At 41.7% G+C, this 18,515-nt stretch overlaps 1 protein-coding gene across 1 annotated transcript in view; it reads right to left on the bottom strand.

Moving 5' to 3' along the window:
• POGLUT2 (protein O-glucosyltransferase 2) overlaps positions 1-18,515 on the bottom strand; it is a 120,187-nt gene that overhangs the window by 60,295 nt on the left and 41,377 nt on the right. Inside the window, exon 6 of the mRNA XM_068265257.1 lies at positions 12,566-12,803. Within this exon, the coding sequence (XP_068121358.1) occupies positions 12,566-12,803 (238 nt within the window). The remainder of the gene's footprint in view (positions 1-12,565; positions 12,804-18,515) is intronic.

Raw genomic sequence — 18,515 nt, 5'->3', positions numbered from 1 at the left:
ATATGGGGAGAAAAGACAAAAAAAGTGCGCTAGTGCATTATCCTTTATCATTTGGATTCACATGCCCCGCACCTCCAGTGTATCTCTTTGCAACACAGTGATGTGTGAATGTGTTCTACACGCACCTCAGATCATGTGAACCTGCTCCAGCACTCAAAGGTTCAAACAGGTCTAATCATCTATTGGCAAAGTTGTTCCTTTGTGGGTGTGGTGAACCAGGTTTGAATAAGTGACTTCAGTTATTTCATAACTGAAGTTAATAAGTATTGGATACAGAGGACTATAAGAGCACATTCCTAAAACCAATTAACAAAACTTTCACTTTAGCTTATTACAGGCGATGAAGACTGCTGGGTTCCTGTGAGAGGAAACACATGTGAAGTGCCCCTAAGCCCATTTATAAATACAGTCAGGTCCATAAATATTGGGATATCCACACAATTCTAACATTGTTGGCTTTATACATAACCACAATGGATTTGAAATGAAACGAACATGTTGTGCATTAACTGCAGACTGTCCGCTTTAATTTGAGGGTATTTACATTCAAATAAGATGAGCTGTATAGGAATTACAACAGTTTACATATATGGCTCCCACTTGTTAAGGGAGCAAAAGCAATGAGACAGAATAATCATAAATCAAACGTCCACTTTTTAATACTTAAGGTGGCCACTAACTGTCCAATTTCTAGTGAAAGATCGTTCGAGCGATCAGAAATTCTGATCGGACGAAAAATCGTTCACTACACCATCAACGAACCAATCTTTGCTTCCTATCATTCACAACCAACAAGAAAATCCAAATTTTGGTCTGACAAAAATCCAGTCGGACGATTTTTTTTAAAATCGTTCATAATCGATTGTGCCCATCAACTGAGATTATTTTCAACCAATCCGATCAGAATTTCCGATCGCTCGAACGATTTGTCGCTAGAAATTGGACCGTTAGTGCCCACCTTTAGTTGCAAATCCTTTGCAGTCAATTACAGCCTGAAGTCTGGAATGCATAGACATCAAAGACGCTGAGATTCATCCCTGGTGATGTTCTGCCAGGCCTCTACTGCTATTCAGTTCCTGCTTGTTTTTGAGGAATTTGCCTTCAATGTTTGTTTTCAGCAAGTGAAATGCATGCTCAATCAGATTCAGGTCAGGTGATTGACTCGGCCATTGCATAACATTCCACTTCTTTCCCTTCAAAAGCTCTTTGGTTGTGTATAGTGCCAAAAATGTTAGAATTGTGTTGATGGCCCAATATTTATGGTCCTGACTGTATGTGCAAAATGTCTTTTGTGTATAGTTATATAATGAAAATCTACTCTAAATACAACTCTCAGCCTCATATTGGAATCTATGCCATCCTCTTTGTAAGTTACTAGAAAATATGTGCCCAGTGGACATGCATGTTTCAGGCCAAGGAAATATGTAGGACAGGCAGATGGGTGGATTGTTGGATAGGTGAGTGGGCAAGGAATATGGGTTGTTGGGGTCATGGTTAACCTAGAAGTCTAGAAGCACTGTAGAGTCATAGAATGTGGGCGGGTGAGATGTGAATAAAGAGAAAGAGAACATAGTTACATAGTTACATAGTTATTTTGGTTGAAAAAAGACATACGTCCATCGAGTTCAACCAGTACAAAGTACAACTCCAGCCCGTCCCCCACATACCCCTGTTGATCCAGAGGAAGGCGAAAAAACCCCCACCAGGCATGGTCCAATTAGCCCCAAATGGGAAAAATTCCTTCCTGACTCCAGATGGCAATCAGATAAAATCCCTGGATCAACATCATTAGGCATAACCTAGTAATTGTAGCCATGGATGTCTTTCAACGCAAGGAAAGCATCTAAGCCCCCTTTAAATGCAGGTATAGAGTTTGCCATAACGACTTCCTGTGGCAATGCATTCCACATCTTAACCACTCTTACTGTAAAGAACCCTTTCCTAAATAAATGGCTAAAACGTTTTTCCTCCATGCGCAGCTCATGTCCTCTAGTCCTTTGAGAAGGCCTAGGGACAAAAAGCTCATCCGCCAAGCTATTATATTGCCCTCTAATGTATTTATACATGTTAATTAGATCTCCTCTAAGGCGTCTTTTCTCTAGACTAAATAAACCCAGTTTATCTAACCTTTCTTGGTAAGCGAGACCTTCCATCCCACGTATCAATTTTGTAGCTCGTCTCTGCACCTGCTCTAAAACTGCAATATCTTTTTTGTAATGTGGTGCCCAGAACTGAATTCCATATTCCAGATGTGGCCTTACTAGAGAGTTAAACAGGGGCAATATTATGCTAGCATCTCGAGTTTTTATTTCCCTTTTAATGCATCCCAAAATTTTGTTCGCTTTAGCTGCAGCGGCTTGGCATTGAGTACGATTATTTAACTTGTTGTCGATGAGTACTCCTAAGTCCTTCTCCAAGTTTGATGTTCCCAACTGTATCCCATTTATTTTGTATGGTGCTAGACCATTGGTACGACCAAAATGCATGACTTTACATTTGTCAACATTGAATTTCATCTGCCATGTATGTGCCCATATAGCCATCCTATCCAGATCCTGTTGCAATATGACACTATCTTCCTGAGAGTTGATGATTCTGCACAATTTTGTATCATCTGCAAAAATAGCAACATTGCTCACTACTGCATCTACTAGGTCATTAATAAATAAATTGAAGAGCACTGGACCCAGTACAGACCCCTGTGGGACCCCACTGCTAACAGTCTCCCATTTTGAGTACGATCCATTGACCACAACTCTTTGTTTTCTGTCCATTAGCCAGTTCCCTATCCATGCACACAAACTCTTCCCCAGTCCTTGCATCCTCAACTTTTGCACCAGACTTCTGTGGGGAACAGTGTCGAAGGCCTTTGCAAAGTCCAAGTATATCACATCTACAGCATTCCCAATATCCATATTAGCATTCACTACCTCATAAAAGCTGAGCATGTTAGTCAAACAGGACCTGTCTTTAGTAAACCCATGTTGATGCTGAGAAATAAGATTATTTTCTACTATGAAGTCATGTATAGTATCTCTTAGTAACCCCTCAAATAGTTTGCATACAACTGATGTTAAGCTTACAGGTCTATAATTTCCTGGATCAGATTTTTTGCCCTTCTTAAATAATGGGAAAACGTGGGCTGTACGCCAATCCACTGGGACTCTGCTAGTTGCAAGAGAGTCACAAAAGATAAGATAAAGGGGCTTAGCTATAACTGAACTTAATTCTCTTAGGACCCGAGGATGCATGCCATCCGGGCCAGGTGCCTTGTCTATTTTTAATTTATTTAGTCTTGCCTTTACTTCTTCCTGCGTTAAGTATTTAATATTACAGTTAGAAGATTGAGACTCTTCTGCCTCTGTAATTTGCAACAGTGCTGTTTCCTTTGTGAAGACAGAAGCAAAGAAAGCATTTAATAACTCTGCCTTACCTTGGTCATCCACCATTGAGTTCCCACCCTCATCCTTTAGGATTCCTATACAGTCAACCTTTCTTTTTTTAGAGTTGATGTACTTGTAAAACTTTTTTGGGTTAGATTTGATATCCCTAGCGATTTGATTTTCAGCTTCGATCTTTGCCAGCCTAATTTCTTTTTTACAATTTTTATTGCACTCCTTATAATTGCTTAGTGCAGCCTCGGTCCCCTCCTGTTTTAGGACCTTATAGGCATTCTTTTTCCTCTTCATTTTATCCCTAACCTTTCTATTCATCCATAGAGGCCTTTTTTTATTCCTAGACATTTTGTTTCCATATGGGATATACATACTACAATATTGATTGAGAATACGTTTAAAAGCTTGCCATTTCCCTTCAGTGTCGTCCCCTTGTAGTACATTATCCCAGTTCACCAAACTTAGTGCCTGCCTAATTTGATTGAACTTTGCTTTTCTAAAATTCATAGTTTTAGTGGTCCCGCTGCCCCGTGGCCTATCAGTCACCAGATCAAACGTTATCATGTTGTGATCACTATTTCCCAAATGTTCTTGAACCTGCACATTTGATACATTATCTGGTCTATTAGAAATGATCAGATCCAGTAACGCATTCCCCCTAGTTGGTTCAGTTACCATTTGAGTCAAGTAATTGTCCTGTAGTGCTGCCAGAAATCTGCTGCTTTTACCAGAATGGGTAGCCTCAATACCCCAGTCAATGTCTGGAAAGTTGAAGTCGCCCATAATTATGACCTCGTTTTTACTTGCAGCTTTTTCAATCTGCTGTAGTAATCGCAGTTCTGCAGCTTCATTAATAAGAGGTGGTCTGTAGCATACCCCAATAAGCAATTGGCAACTTTTATTTCCACCATGAATATTTACCCAAACGGACTCCACATCTTCGCAATCTTCCTCCATCTCATCGTTGAGGACAGCTGTAAAAGAATTCTTAACAAAGAGACAAACCCCTCCACCTTTTTTCCCTGTTCTATCCCTCCTAAACACATCTTACTTAAATACCACAGTTCCTTGCCACAAGCTTCCAGATTTAATAACACAATTGCAAACAGAGGGTTACACATTTTTAAAGGACCACTATCGCAAAAAAGTAGGCAGTTAAAATCTGAAAGAACCAACAGGTTTTGGGCCAATCCATCTCCTCATGGGGAGGCAGTTGCAGTTGCAAAGTCTAACTGACAAAAATAGTGTGCTGACTAACTGACAAAAATAGAGTAGGGAGGCGGGCTGGTATCTTCCTATTTTTAGTTAAACTGCTATTCAGGAAATGCTGTTGAAAACAAAACAAAAAACACAGCGAATCCCCCATGAGGAGATGGACTGGCCCAAAACCTGTCAGTTCTGTCAGATTTTAACTGCCTACTTTTTTTGTGATAGTGATCCTTTAAGGAGTAGATGGCCTAACAGCCATTTCGTGGAAAAGCCCGCTTCCTCAGAGACCAAAGGTCCTTTGGTCTCTGAGGAAGCAGGCTTTCCCATGAAACGGCTGTTATGCTGGGCATACATGGCTCGTTTTTGCCACTCGATTCTCCTGCCCGATTGTTTCGCCGCTCGATTCCGCAGTCAATTCTCTTTTCTTCCGCTCGTTTTTCTTAGCCTTTTCCATTCACTGCTCTCTGGAATCGAGCGGTGAAACGATCAGGCGGGAGATCGGACATGTTGGAAATTATCTATCGAGCCATCTAAATGGCTCAGAAACGAACAATGTATGCCCAGCATTAGGCCATCTACTCCTTAAAGGCTTGTAACTCTCTGTAACTGTGTGATTAAATCTGCCAGCAAAATGTCCTGGTGCCCAGCGCTTCTGTTCTACCCTTGCTGACCTGATTCTGGTCTGTTGGAGCACATCACGATTCCAAACACAGGTTACGTTGCCATAGCCAGCACTGAATGCCAGCCACCGTTTACTCTACTTCACTTCCTTGCCACAAGCAGTTGCAACCAGATTATGGTTTCAGGTTTGCCTGCCAAGGATAAAATTTATATGTATGTGCTATTACTTCATTTTATATCATAAAGATAGGTGTGCACCTAACAGCAAACACAAATGTTTCGATATGAACCAGAATCCTGAGAAAAGCCATTTGACAGCAATCAAATCTACTTTACCCATTTTTCCAACTATTTAAAGCACATGTTTTGGCTTAGTTCTAAATATACCACCTTATCTATCTGCTGGGTTCCTAAATGTTATCATTTCTAGTCAAACAAGGCAGCTAAGTATCCTTTTTAAAGAATTTGATCATATTAACTGAATATTGGGGCAAAGGGTAGATATAGTATTTGGAGGGAGATAAATGTTAGGGTTAGACACATAGGAAAGGTAAAGGAAGCAACATAATGGTAAGGAAAGAGCTAGGCATGGGTCAAAAAAAGTAAAAAATACACTATGCCCAAAAAATAATTTGCTCTGTGAGCACTAGCACAAACTAATGCATTGTCAAAAATAATGTTAAAGTGTGCAATTAAAAGTGATGCAGGAACTCTTGTCACCTTTACAAAAATGTTTTCTGACTGCTGTCTTTGACTCTGTGACCATGACATAAAGTAAAGAAAGTACACACAAAGACACAAATGGCAACATATACCTAAAAGTATTTTAAAGCTCATATCCAGGATTTCTTTAATCCCTCTACACTAGTAGTAGGAATGTAAACTTATAAAAATGTCAGAAAATACAGTATTTGAGATTAGGTGCCAACATTGCCGATCATGTGATTGCTACTGAGTTTAAGAAAATGATTGGGTAACTTTCCATGGGAGACTGAAAGACCTTCCCAGTCCAAACTCTGCTCCTCCCCACTGACCACGCTATTCACCTCCATAGTTCGGATAGGCGCTGTTAAAAGCTTAGTCAGGAACTGGAGGGATAAACAGTGTAGGTTGTGCAGCCCAGTGGATTTAGTCGTTTGCAAACTCTGGAGCTTAGCAACATTCATGGGATCACTGCTCTGTTCACCTACTTTAAGGTGTCTTTCAGCATTTTTATACAGTAAGTTAAGTAAGTTACCACACCAACCAAGAATAAAATAAACACTTTGCCTGGACCTGGGTTTTAAAGTACCCACAGCCCACAGACATTCAGTAAGATGAAAGTTTCAAAATTTCAGCCAGATAGACACAGACCATTTATATTGCGCTTTACTCCTGGCGGACTTAACGCGCCAGAGCTGCAGCCATTAGGACGTGCTCTATAGGCAGTAGCAGCGTTAGGGAGTCTTGCCCAAGGTCTCCTACTGAATAGGTGCTGGCTTACTGAACAGGCAGAGCAAAGGCTTGAACCCTGGTCTCCTGTGTCAGAGGCAGAGCCCTTAACCAGTACACTATCCAGCCACTATAGGATAATGATGTCATATTTGTGAGTTCCAACAAACACCAGCAGTGTAAAATTGGGAAAAGGGTGATAGGAGAATGCACCCAATTACTATTGCTGCCCTGTAACTATTAGTATATTCCCCCCACTCTCCTTCCTGCTGTTTCGTGGACTTGTGGACACATGAAGGGAAGGATAGGGGGGGGGAGTATTAAGGTAAGTGCACAGTGGAGAGTTCTAGAGAATGTAAGTAATCCAGCAAACTTGGACAGGATTTTTGTTTTTCAATTTCCTGTTGTTCGGTGGCCAGGTCTGCAAGATTCACCTGGGTTGTATAAGAACATAGTACTTTTTGTAGATGGGTTCTTACTGTGGGTGTGAGCATCTGACAGCAGTTCACCAATTTTCAATGTTATCGCCATAATATTCTAATATGACCTAGTTGCAAATTACCACCACCAGGTTTGCCGACTCACTTATGTTCTCTACTGTTATCCACTGTCCAGCCTCAATTAATCAACCATGAGTGCCTTTAAAGCAGTGGGATCATTCCTATACATCCAACTACCCTTGCACATCTATGGTCAACATCTTTTCTATGTATTGCATTTGTATTCCTTTTTATCCTAGATTTCATTCCAAATTCTCTGTGTCAGCACATTGTTTTAATGAGACAATTCACATGACAGTTACCACAAACTGCTGACGACAGTTTCGATTGCAAAACTTAAACACACACAGTCACACCATACTACGTAACATGTCCTTTATCATGTAAGTCTGTTAATTGTTATACTGCATTTCTATTAAGATAACAATCTTCGTACAGTAAAAGTACTTCTTCTTATCTGATTACACATCAAGTTTTATTAGCCATAGAGATAAAGGAATCACCCTGTAAAAATTCAGATGTACCTTGAGATAGAAAATGTCTAGAATTTATTTTTGAGCTGTCAGTGAAAAGGGTGTGGAGAGCCTCTAGTTATGTACTATGGAACATTTTTCTACAAACATTTGAGGCACGCATTTGTGGACTGGATTATTACTCATAACAATGCGGCCTTTGAGCCTATAGGTCATGTACTGAAGGTCAACATATCACAAGTACATTGCAGATCGAGTTTGCAGACTTTGTATTTGTTTAACCCATAATATGAATTCTGCCAATATTTGTGAGAGGTTCACTTAAATATTCAGTCAAGTTTCTCAAAGGAGAACTGCGGCCCCTGATGTGTTGTCATCATCAGTTGAATTCATAAGCACTCATTTATGAAGGTAACCTGGAGCATAAAAGGGATTTTAACTCAGAACAGGCAATTAGAATACATGGGGCTCGATTCACAAAGCGGTGCTAACCCAGTTAGAGACTTTAGGCATGATAACCATTTTTATCATGCCTAAACTCAGTTTAGGCATGATAAGTTTAGGCATGATAAGTTTAGGCATGATAAGTTTAGATCGCTTGCAAAGTCCCGCACGCAAAGCAGCGCCATTAAACTCTATGCAAAGTGCACCAGACTTTGCTAGCGCAAAACTTTTAATCAGCTGTGCACTGCGGTGCTAGCCCAGTTGGTGCTTAAACTTATCACGCCTAAAAACTTATCACACCTAAACTTATCACACCTAAACTTATCATGCCTAAACAGAGTTTAGGCGTGATAAAGGGCTTTTCACCACGGTGCTAACTGTTAGCACTGCTTTGTGAATCAGGCCCATGGGGCCTGATTCACAAAGCGGTGCTAACAGTTAGCACCCTGGTGAAAAGCCCTTTATCACGCCTAAACTCAGTTTAGGCATGATAAGTTTAGGTGTGATAAGTTTAGGTGTGATAAGTTTAGGCGTGATAAGTTTAGGCATGATAAGTTTAAGCACCAACTGCGTTAGCACCGCAGTGCACAGTTGATCAAAAGTTTTGCGCTAGCAAAGTCTGGTGCACTTCGCATAGAGTTTAATGGCGCTGCTTTGCGTGCGGGACTTTGCTCGCTATCTACACTTATCTAAACTTATCACGCCTAAACTTATCACACCTAAACTTATCATGCCTAAACTGGCTTTTCACCAGCGTGGTGCAATGGTTATCACGCCTAAAGTCTCTAACTGGGTTAGCACCGCTTTGTGAATCGAGCCCATGGAGTTGATTCCCCAGAAGAAGCTTCTCCAAATCAACAGTGTGGGCATGGCTTGCAAAAAGAGGAATAGCATAGATAAGATAACTCCTCCACCCAACACTTCGCTCCTATAAATTGGGAATCCACACAGGCATGGGAGTTTGCCTGAAGAACTTCCTGCTATGGAAATGGAGGGAGAGGTTATGTTACACCTACATTGTGGGGCCATATCCCCCACTGTTGATGAGGACAGGCCTGCCTGGAGGCGGAGTGAGGGGGGAATTGGACACACAGTTTATTAGCTATTTCTACTAATTTCCAAGGGGCTTGATTCATCAGCTTAATGACCCGTAGTGTGCCCTATGCACACCTTACATAGCAGTGCGCACTGCCATGTAAGGAGTGTGTCTTCCTTAGTTACGCGCTTTGCAATGCGCGTAACATTGACTGCGGGTGGCCCTGCTTCTGTGATGTAAAAATCTATTAACCCTTCGCACTCTCGCATGCAAATGTTCAAACAAATGAATTCACAGATTCACTCATCCAGGCACAACTGTTATCCCTACAGCTAAGTTAAAAACCGGGGTTTTAGTTCACAGAAGAATGCATTCTTATGCTTAGTCACCTATACTGCACAGAAGTACCCAGGTAAACATAGGTGTCCTAACTCTGGCCCTGTAACATGCATAGCTATATAAATACTAAATAATAATAATAATAATAATAAAAAAAAAAATAATAATAATAATAATAGTGCAGACATGCAAACACATTCATTGCATCAAACCTATCAATGGATTAGGAACACACATCCTGATGTCCTCTCCTGGGACAGATAGTGCATCTTACCAATCGCACAAGGGAGCTAACGTTATGTGTCCATGTCCATAAGCTGTGTGCATGCTGACAAACACATACAGGGGAAGGAGGGAGTGCACTGAATTAGACCCTAGCCACAGCGGTCAGTAACATGCTTCTGTGATGTATCGCTACCACCATACTTCACTCGCGGCCGCTACTGTATTAATTTACATTGCTATGTAAATTAATACAGTAGCGGCCGTGAGTGAAGTATTGCAGTAGTGATACTTCAAAGAAGCAGGGCCACCCGCAGTTACGCGCATTGCTTCACGCATTGCAATGCGCGTAACTAAGGAAGGCGCACTGCTATGTAAGGAGTGTGCATAGGGCACACTACAGGTCATTAAGCCACGCTGAATCAAGCCCAAGGTCAGAGCCGGGACAAGGTCCTCCAGCACCCAAGGCTGAGACACCAAAGTGCGCAGCTCCATCCCTGCCACCCCAGCCATCAAACACTGATTGCTATTAGACTAAGAGGCGCCACAGGGCCCACAACCTCCCCAACACCTTAATCTCTAGTTATCTGGCTTGCAGTCACTGCCATGTATCCCCTTTTCTTATTTCTTTCTGCTTCAAACACAATTAGGAATGACAGCTGAATGAATTCTGCGCCCCCTCCTACACTGCGCCCTGAGGCTGGAGCCTCTCCAGCCTATGCCTCGGCCCGGCCCTGCCCAAGGTGCACAAAAAGATTTATTTTACATAAGAATCACACTTCTCAACTAACAGCTACAACCCCCCTAGTAGCAGAAGACTTTTATTCAATCCTGACATAACATAAAAAAAGAGTTTTGAAAACATATTAAATTCAATGGTAAAAAGAAAAACATTGAAACTGAGAATTGCTAATGCTTTTTACAAAATATATGCTCATTTTGACTTTAATACCAGCAACATGTTTCAGACATATTAGAGCAGGAATCTTCAATTGATACTATGTAATTGAAATTATTTTTGATTTTTAGAACGCCAAATACTTCTGTAGCACTGTACATAGTACAAAACAAATAATGGGGAGCATAGATACATGAGACGTTCAAATCCAGCAATACACATACAAATACATCCATAGTTGATGTGTGGTCTTTCACATCACCAATACTGGCTGCATGTTCATATGATAATTTACATCAGGATAAGAAACACTAGAAGGAGTTTCCTGCCCCTGTAAGCCAATAAATAATTTGAAATTTTGCATTGAATGGCGTCATCAGCAGAAGCCGTCACTAGGGGGAGCCGTGCGGGAGATGAGAGGTCTGCGATTGCCTCTGGAATCCCTGGATGAGGTGAGCTGATGCTGCCATTAATTGTTGTTACAAGGGGGAGCGGAGGAGACATGCGGGGACCGGAGGACCACACAGTGGGACAAGGCATGGAGTAGCGAATGGAACATTTTTCTACAAACCTTTAAGGCACGCATTTGTGGACTGGATTATTACTCATAACAATGGAGAAAAAGTGTGTCATATATATAGAAAAATACAGTAAATGTTGTTGCTGCTACAATGTATGGTAATTATACGCAATTGTGAAATAAAGGTTTATTTTTCAGCATTTCTCCCATCATTGTAGGTGCTTTTGGCAGTGCACAGAGGTCAACAAAGGCTCCATGACTGGTCTATGGCTAAGCAGGAAGTTGCAATGCATTGTTAGTTTTGACATCTTTCTTTTATAGCCAGCATTGCGATAAGTTTTTCAGCAATATGTACTACAGCAGTTTTTTTCTGAGAAGAACTAGCTTTCATTCACCATGAAAGTCAACGAGCCGTAGACATGACACTGTTGCCAAATCACCATTTGTCCTTTCTTAGACCACTATGGTATGTACTAAACACTGCATACCAGGAATAGAGATGTCGCGAACGCGAACTTCCGAAAACTGTTTGCGAACAGGCGAATCTGGGGAGCCGCCATAGACTTCAATGGGTAAGCGAATTCTAAAACCTACAAAGACTGTTTCTGGCAACAAAATTAATGAAAAAGTTGTTTCAAGGAGTTTAACACCTGAACAGGGGCATGCCACAGGGGGAACTATGCCAAATGTCTCACCAACAATTATGGAGTTGATGCAAAGTCAGGTTTTAATCCCTAAAGGGCAGAAATCACATTATGCACAGCTCTGGGTGTCAGTGGGCTGTGGAGTGTCACAAACAGAGCAATGCAATAGTACTATCAGAATACAGTAAAATAATAATGCACTGGAGTGGTTCTGTGTGTGTAACTTAATGAGGCAACAGCAGTAGTGTGCACACAGCTCTGGGTTTCAGTGGGCCGTGGAGTGTCACACACACACACAAAAACACAGGATACCAATGTGCTAGTCCTTAATAGGGCTGTTTGAAGTGCTTTCACAGCAAGTGAGGAACAAGAACACAGGCCTAGCTAATGCTTTCCCTACCTATCTGGTCTCACTGACAGTCAGCAGCCAGCAGAGAATTGATCCAATATATCCACCGCAACTGCTTTTTGATAGGGGGGTTGGGGTCCAGGAAGGGATGCTAGCTGATTGGCTGCCATGTCTTTGTTGACTGTGAGGTAAAGGGACAAAGTTTAGCTCAATGAAAAATGTTTAGGGAGCGAATGGAACATGCCAAATGTTCGCTGTTCGCCGCAAATGCGAACAGCCGATGTTCGTAGAATACTGCTCCCTGCGAACTATTCGGGCCATCTCAAACCAGGAACATCACAGTTGTGAACACACAGGAGTGTCTGATATTTTGGACAAGCTTTTATTTGCTCATTTTCCAAGTTTCTAACACATTACCTTCATGAACTGACTAGTAAGTTCCTGCATAATATATTCCACCGCAAATGGTGCAAGAGACACTTACCTTAAAGAAGTCAAAAAAAGATACAGGTTGCACAATAGGGCCATAAAGGCTTTCATCATGTTTGAAGAAAAAAAAGTGTGTGAAAGCAGCATCAATTATGTCAGGTTGTTTCCTGCTCATCTTCACCAACTCCAGCCTCTCTTTGCAGCTGTCTCGTCCCCTCCAAAAAGCCGTACTGTTTTTGTCTTCCCACTTAGGACCAGTGTTTCCCTGTACAGACATCATGTCAAGACTCACCCTGTGCAAAAAAAAAATCAAGAATGGATGACACTGTTGGCCTTCAAGTGAAATTGTCTTCAAAACATGTGAATTATAGAAAATCTGTGAAAACTTTATACAGGTTGACCTAATGATTTCTCCATGTCAGACTTCAATGTTGTAACGATTGGTGTCAGCAAGTAACAGGATTCTGATTATTAGGTGATCTGCAGTATCATCTATAATGCAGATATATACCTGATTATATGATGATCTGCAGAATCACCAATAATACAAGTATACAACAGCTAATGTGATAGCAAAGTATAGTGCTTGGTGCAACAGTAGTACTGATAGGTTTAGCTATGCCGCACCAGAGGAGCTGGTGGGCACTAACAGTACAAAACCCCTCACCAGAGACTAGGGCCCTCTGGTGAGAGTAGAGTGGTCAGACTAAACGAGTTTCAACAGACTGGCAGATACGGTACAAAGTCAGAAGGCAAAAGCAAGAAGGTTTTAACAGGCAGAGTCGGCAACAAGATCAGATGGGCAGAAGTACAGAATCACTGAGAGTAAGAATAGTCAGAACGAGCCAGAGTCATACACAGATAATACAATATTCAATTTATGATTATGGCTATCAAACAATCCTATCACTGTGTGAAATCCCCGATTTTCTCCCGGATCAAAGCACACCGGATCTATCTAAGGTCTGAGTGATAACACAAAGTATTCGCAACAGCAGACAAGTTGCAAGTGATTCAGGGAAGCTTAAGAAGCAGAGGAGACCCCTCCGGCACGCCCCCTCTCATCAACCAATGAGGAACGACGAGCATCTCCTCTGATGTCAGCCGACCGGCCGGTCAGCTGACGCGCCTCCTCCCCGCATAAAGGTCTTGTCTATGCGCGCACGCACGCGACAATGCAACCCTATGTGCTGCTGACAAACCCGTCCTCAGCGTGCTAGACGCCCGAGGACCGGATAGATCGCTAGGCAGGGAGATGGAGGCAGCTGCGGTGGTATCACTGTTCACCGCAGCTGTCTCTTCCGTGTTTGTTACAAATGTAGTTTTTCTCTTCTCATAATTTGCCTTTTTTATTATGTATATAGTAATGGATGGCACTCCCTCTGAACTAAATTTCTCCTTGCAATGGTCCAGTCAATCGAACGCCATTCGACTATTCTCCAATCGAAAATACAAGTCCATGACCAGCACTAGAGTAATTCATACTTCTTATTTATTCACAAACATTAATGAACAAACAGGAGTTAATGTATAAGCCCAAAGGCTACAGGTAATTTTAGCTGAAGGTGTAATCATATAGTTACATAGTTACATAGTTATTTTGGTTGAAAAAAGACATACGTCCATCGAGTTTAACCAGTACAAGCTCACGCTGCAAAAGTAAGATAAGCAATCCTGAGGAACATGTGACCCTGCTGCATCATATAGGTTAAGTTGCCAGAGTTAGATGAGCAATTCTGCCAAAAAGGTGATCGTGCTGCATCATATAGCTCAAGTTGCAAGAGTTAGAGGAGCAGTCCTGCAGAACAGGTGATCCTGCTGCATCATATAGCTCAACCTGCAAGAGCTAGGTGAGCAATCATGCAGAACAGGTGATCCTGCTGCATCATATAGCTGAAGTTGCAAGAGTTAGATGAGCAATTCTACAGAACAGGTGATCCTGCTGCATCTTATAGCTCAAGCTGCCAATGTTAGATGAGCAATCATGCAGAACAGGTGATCCTGCTGCATCATATAGCTCAAGCTGTAAGAGTTAGATGAGCAATCATGCAGAACAGGTGATCCTGCTGCATCATATAGCTCAAGCTGTAAGAGTTAGAGGAGCAATCCTGCAGAACAGGTGATCCTGCTGCATCATATAGCTCAAGCTGTATGAGTTAGATGAGCAATCCTGCAGAACATGTGACTCTGCTGCATCATATAGCTCAAGCTGTAAGAGTTAGAGGAGCAATCCTGCGGGACAGGTGACTCTGCTGCATCATATAGCTCAAGTTGTAAGAGTAAGGCCTCTTTCACAGTGCGATGTTAAAGTCGCACGTTAGATAATATTTCACCGCAGACTAAGGCACAGCAATACTAAGTCTGTGTGACATTGTGTTTGTGTGTAACGTGTAGAGTTAATAGAAAGTGCTGCATGTTGTGCGTTATACATGTTATTAGCTGCGTCAGACTGTTTGCACATGCTCAGTAATGATTTAGAAGCATACTTTTCACTGCCTGTATTTTCTACTGTATGCAACGATAACGGGGCATTAAGTTGTGTTGCGACTTTTTTGGGGCGTTGCATTGCAATTTGCGTTGCGACTTTAACAACGCATCAAAACGCAATGCCCTACTGTGAAAGAGGCCTTAGATAAGCAATCCTGCAGAACAGGTGATTCTGCTGCATCATATAGCTAAAGCTGAAAAAGCTGGGGGATCAATCCCGCAGAACAGTAAGTAAGGTAAGTAAAAAGCTAAACAAGATAAATATACATCTAATACTTTGTTCAAGAACTGAAAAAGGTCCCAATATGGCAGGTTCTGTAATATTTATCACTTAAGTTCAGATCAATATCCAAATTGGGAACCACCGAATCCTGAGACTCGACTCAGACCCCCCTACCTTATCAAACTTTTGAGGTTGACCCCTGACCTGGTAGGTCAATTTACATAAAGGGAAAGTATGATTAATAGGCACCTTAAAATAATTTAGAGTCGGCACATTGGGAGAGTTCCACCTGACAAATAAACATTTCCTTACATAGAAATAACAGCCTCTAACAAGAAATTTCGGTACTTACGTATTATACTGTCTGAAGAGTTTGGCAGTTCCTTATTTAAATTCTGTTTGCTCCACTACCAGGATTTAACCCTTTTTGAAAAGCTGAAAGTCCTGGCTTTCCATTACACCAGGTCCCGTGTCAGTGTAATGCTCCGTTGCCAAGTTAAAGGGTTTAGAAGGAGGGATGTCCCCTGGATCTTGAGAGGTGAAGAGGGTGTATAGCTGGGCTGCTTTTTCGTCTTAATAGAGTCTCCAGCCCCGGCCAGTAACATGTAGAGAGAGGTCAGGAGGGTGTAAAGCTTGTCTGCTCCTTCGTCTTCTGTAATGAGACCCCTGCGACAGAAGACAACTGCTGATCATCAATGTCGGGTTTGTCCAGTACTTCTGCAATCACGCTTTGTGCAGCCAAGATGCAGGGGACACCCCTGATTTGAAATCCTTTAACTTGGCAACGGAGCTTTACACCGAAATGGGACCTGGTGTAATGGAAAGCCAGGACTTTCAGCTTAAATCTTGGTAGTGGAGCAAAAAAAACTTAAACAAGGAACTACCAAACTCTTCAGACAGTAAAATGTGCAAGTTCCGCAATTTCTTATGCTTATTACAGTGACTGTCATCCAAAATTCCCAACATAAAGGCTTTAAAGAGAAACTCCAACCTAGAATTGAACTTTATCCCAATCAGTAGCTGATACCCCCTTTTACATGAGAAATATAATGCTTTTCACAAACAGACCATCAGGGGGCGCTGTATGACTGATTTTGTGCTGAAATCCCTCCCACAAGAAGCTCTGGGACCGCGGTACTCTGGGCAAACTGCCACAATGTAACAATGTTCACAGAGAGGAATTAGCTGTTTACAGCTGTCTCTAACAGCCAAAACAGCTAGGAGCAGCTACATAACCTGCCCACAGTAAAAATGTCAGAATGTAATAAAATGTCAGAATGTAAATCGGGGAGAGGAAAGATTTTACAATGAGCAAACACTGACTAAATCATTTATACATAATTGTGGTAAAAAATGAAGCACTTTTTTTTACTACATTATTTTCCCTGGAGTTCCTCTTTAAAGGTATTTGGAGCAGGTATACCAACTGTCACCATCTCTAATCATGTGATACTGGTAACAATATAACTAAACAATGCTTCCCACTTAAAGCACCCCTGACCTCCCTTTAAAACAGCACACTTTTAAGGTATTGTTATTTGCTGCGCTCTGACATAAAATACAGCACCTTCCTCCCCCTTTAGTGCACCCCCCCCCCCCCATTCTGCTCATCCGAAATCTTCGACTTGAGCAGAACGTCGAGGATGGTCGGGGAGGAAGTGTCAGTACTTCCTCCTCTCTGCCCGTCCTCAGGAACGCCCCTTCCACTTGCCGGAGCTGCGCTGTGTGCGGTCAGCTATTAGTACACTATCTTTATGAGCTAATTTACCTCAGGACCGCACACAGCACAGCTCCCCAGTGAGCTGTGCAGATAGGAACTACCAGCAGCAAATGGAGGGAGCGTTCCTGAGGATGGGCAGAGAGGAGGAAGTACTGACATTTCCTCCCCACCCACCCTCGAGCTCTGAATCATGGCTGAGCAGAGAAGGGAACAGGGGGGGGAGGGGCGCTAATGGAGGAGATGATTGTGCTGTGACTCTTATGTCTTAGCACAGCTAATAAAAAAAGCATTAAAACATATCTCAAAACGAGGCCAGGGGTACTTTAATGCAGGGCAGCATTTCCTTGTTGTCCATGGCAGAAAATCATATTTCTTGTTTACGTTGCAATTTAGTACTGTAGAATGACATTTGGAAGCAGATATTTCAGGAGATCCTACAGCCACTCACACATACACTGAGTAGGCAAGTGCAAGGCACAGAGCCACAGACTTCCAGTTCCCCAACAATAGTGTATAAAAAAGTGAATAAGTATATCTACCAACCATAAATAAGGAAATAGATGACAAGCTAGCCTTTATCATTGCCCATTATATCTGTACATGTATCCAACCTTTGATTCAAGTGAATGAGAATGCATTTTTTAAAAGCACAAATGCAACCACTGTGGATCAGCTCTTAACCTCATTTGTGTCAGAGGGCTGCCTCTGATGTCGACTCAATGTTACGCTTTTAAAATTTGGACAGTTTTTTTTTCATATTGCGCAAATCTCTTTTTACTCAAAAAGTGTTTAAAACTAAGGTAGTTTCCTAGCACTCAGGCACACCTTATGCAAACATCAAGGGAGGAAACTTTGCAATAAATGGTAACTGCAGCATTTAGAGTTTATATGTACAAGAGGTTTCATTATGAGATGTCCAACATCCAATTAGTTCAGTTCTGCACTTGTTGCCAGTAGATGGCAGTAAATATACCACCAAGTTGAACAGCCCAATGCGCCTTAGCACAGTATGTAATAGGGACTACACATAAAAGTCAAGTGCAGCACTTGTATATGCCAGATGCCATACTTACTACCAGTCTCTGAATAATAAAACGTGTAAAAGTAAATATGGCACGCTGGTTCTACTTAACTAAACATACACATTTAATAACTACTGCTCACAACCGTATAATTACTATACATACAAGGAAGAAATTCAGCCCTAGCTCATGCTACATATCGTAGATACAGCTGAACCCCAGACACATATTACTTTAGCTGTCAAACATTGCTGTTACTTGTATTGTAAAAGACCAATATTAGCTGCAGGATTAGTGTGGTTTTACATAACTGAGCTGTGTTTCTGTCAGGCAGGAGACTGCTCCTTAGTCAGGGCTATTTAAGTGTATGGAGTTTCTGAGATTTGTCTAACTCCGATTCCCTCCACTGCTGAATGACAGAAATACAGAATGTTTGAGGTTAAAGGAAAAGAGATCTAAATTCTATGTTTGTGACTTAAGATCACAGTTGCTGGATTAGAAGGAAAAAATCCCACCATCCAAATAATTGCACCATTTTTCAGTTTTCTGTACA

Source organism: Hyperolius riggenbachi, chromosome 2, assembly GCF_040937935.1.
Source record: "Hyperolius riggenbachi isolate aHypRig1 chromosome 2, aHypRig1.pri, whole genome shotgun sequence".
In the NCBI taxonomy this organism is placed as follows: Eukaryota; Metazoa; Chordata; class Amphibia; order Anura; family Hyperoliidae; genus Hyperolius; species Hyperolius riggenbachi.
The sequence above is the reverse complement of the archived record's forward strand: the minus strand, read 5'-3'. Positions and strand labels throughout refer to the sequence as shown.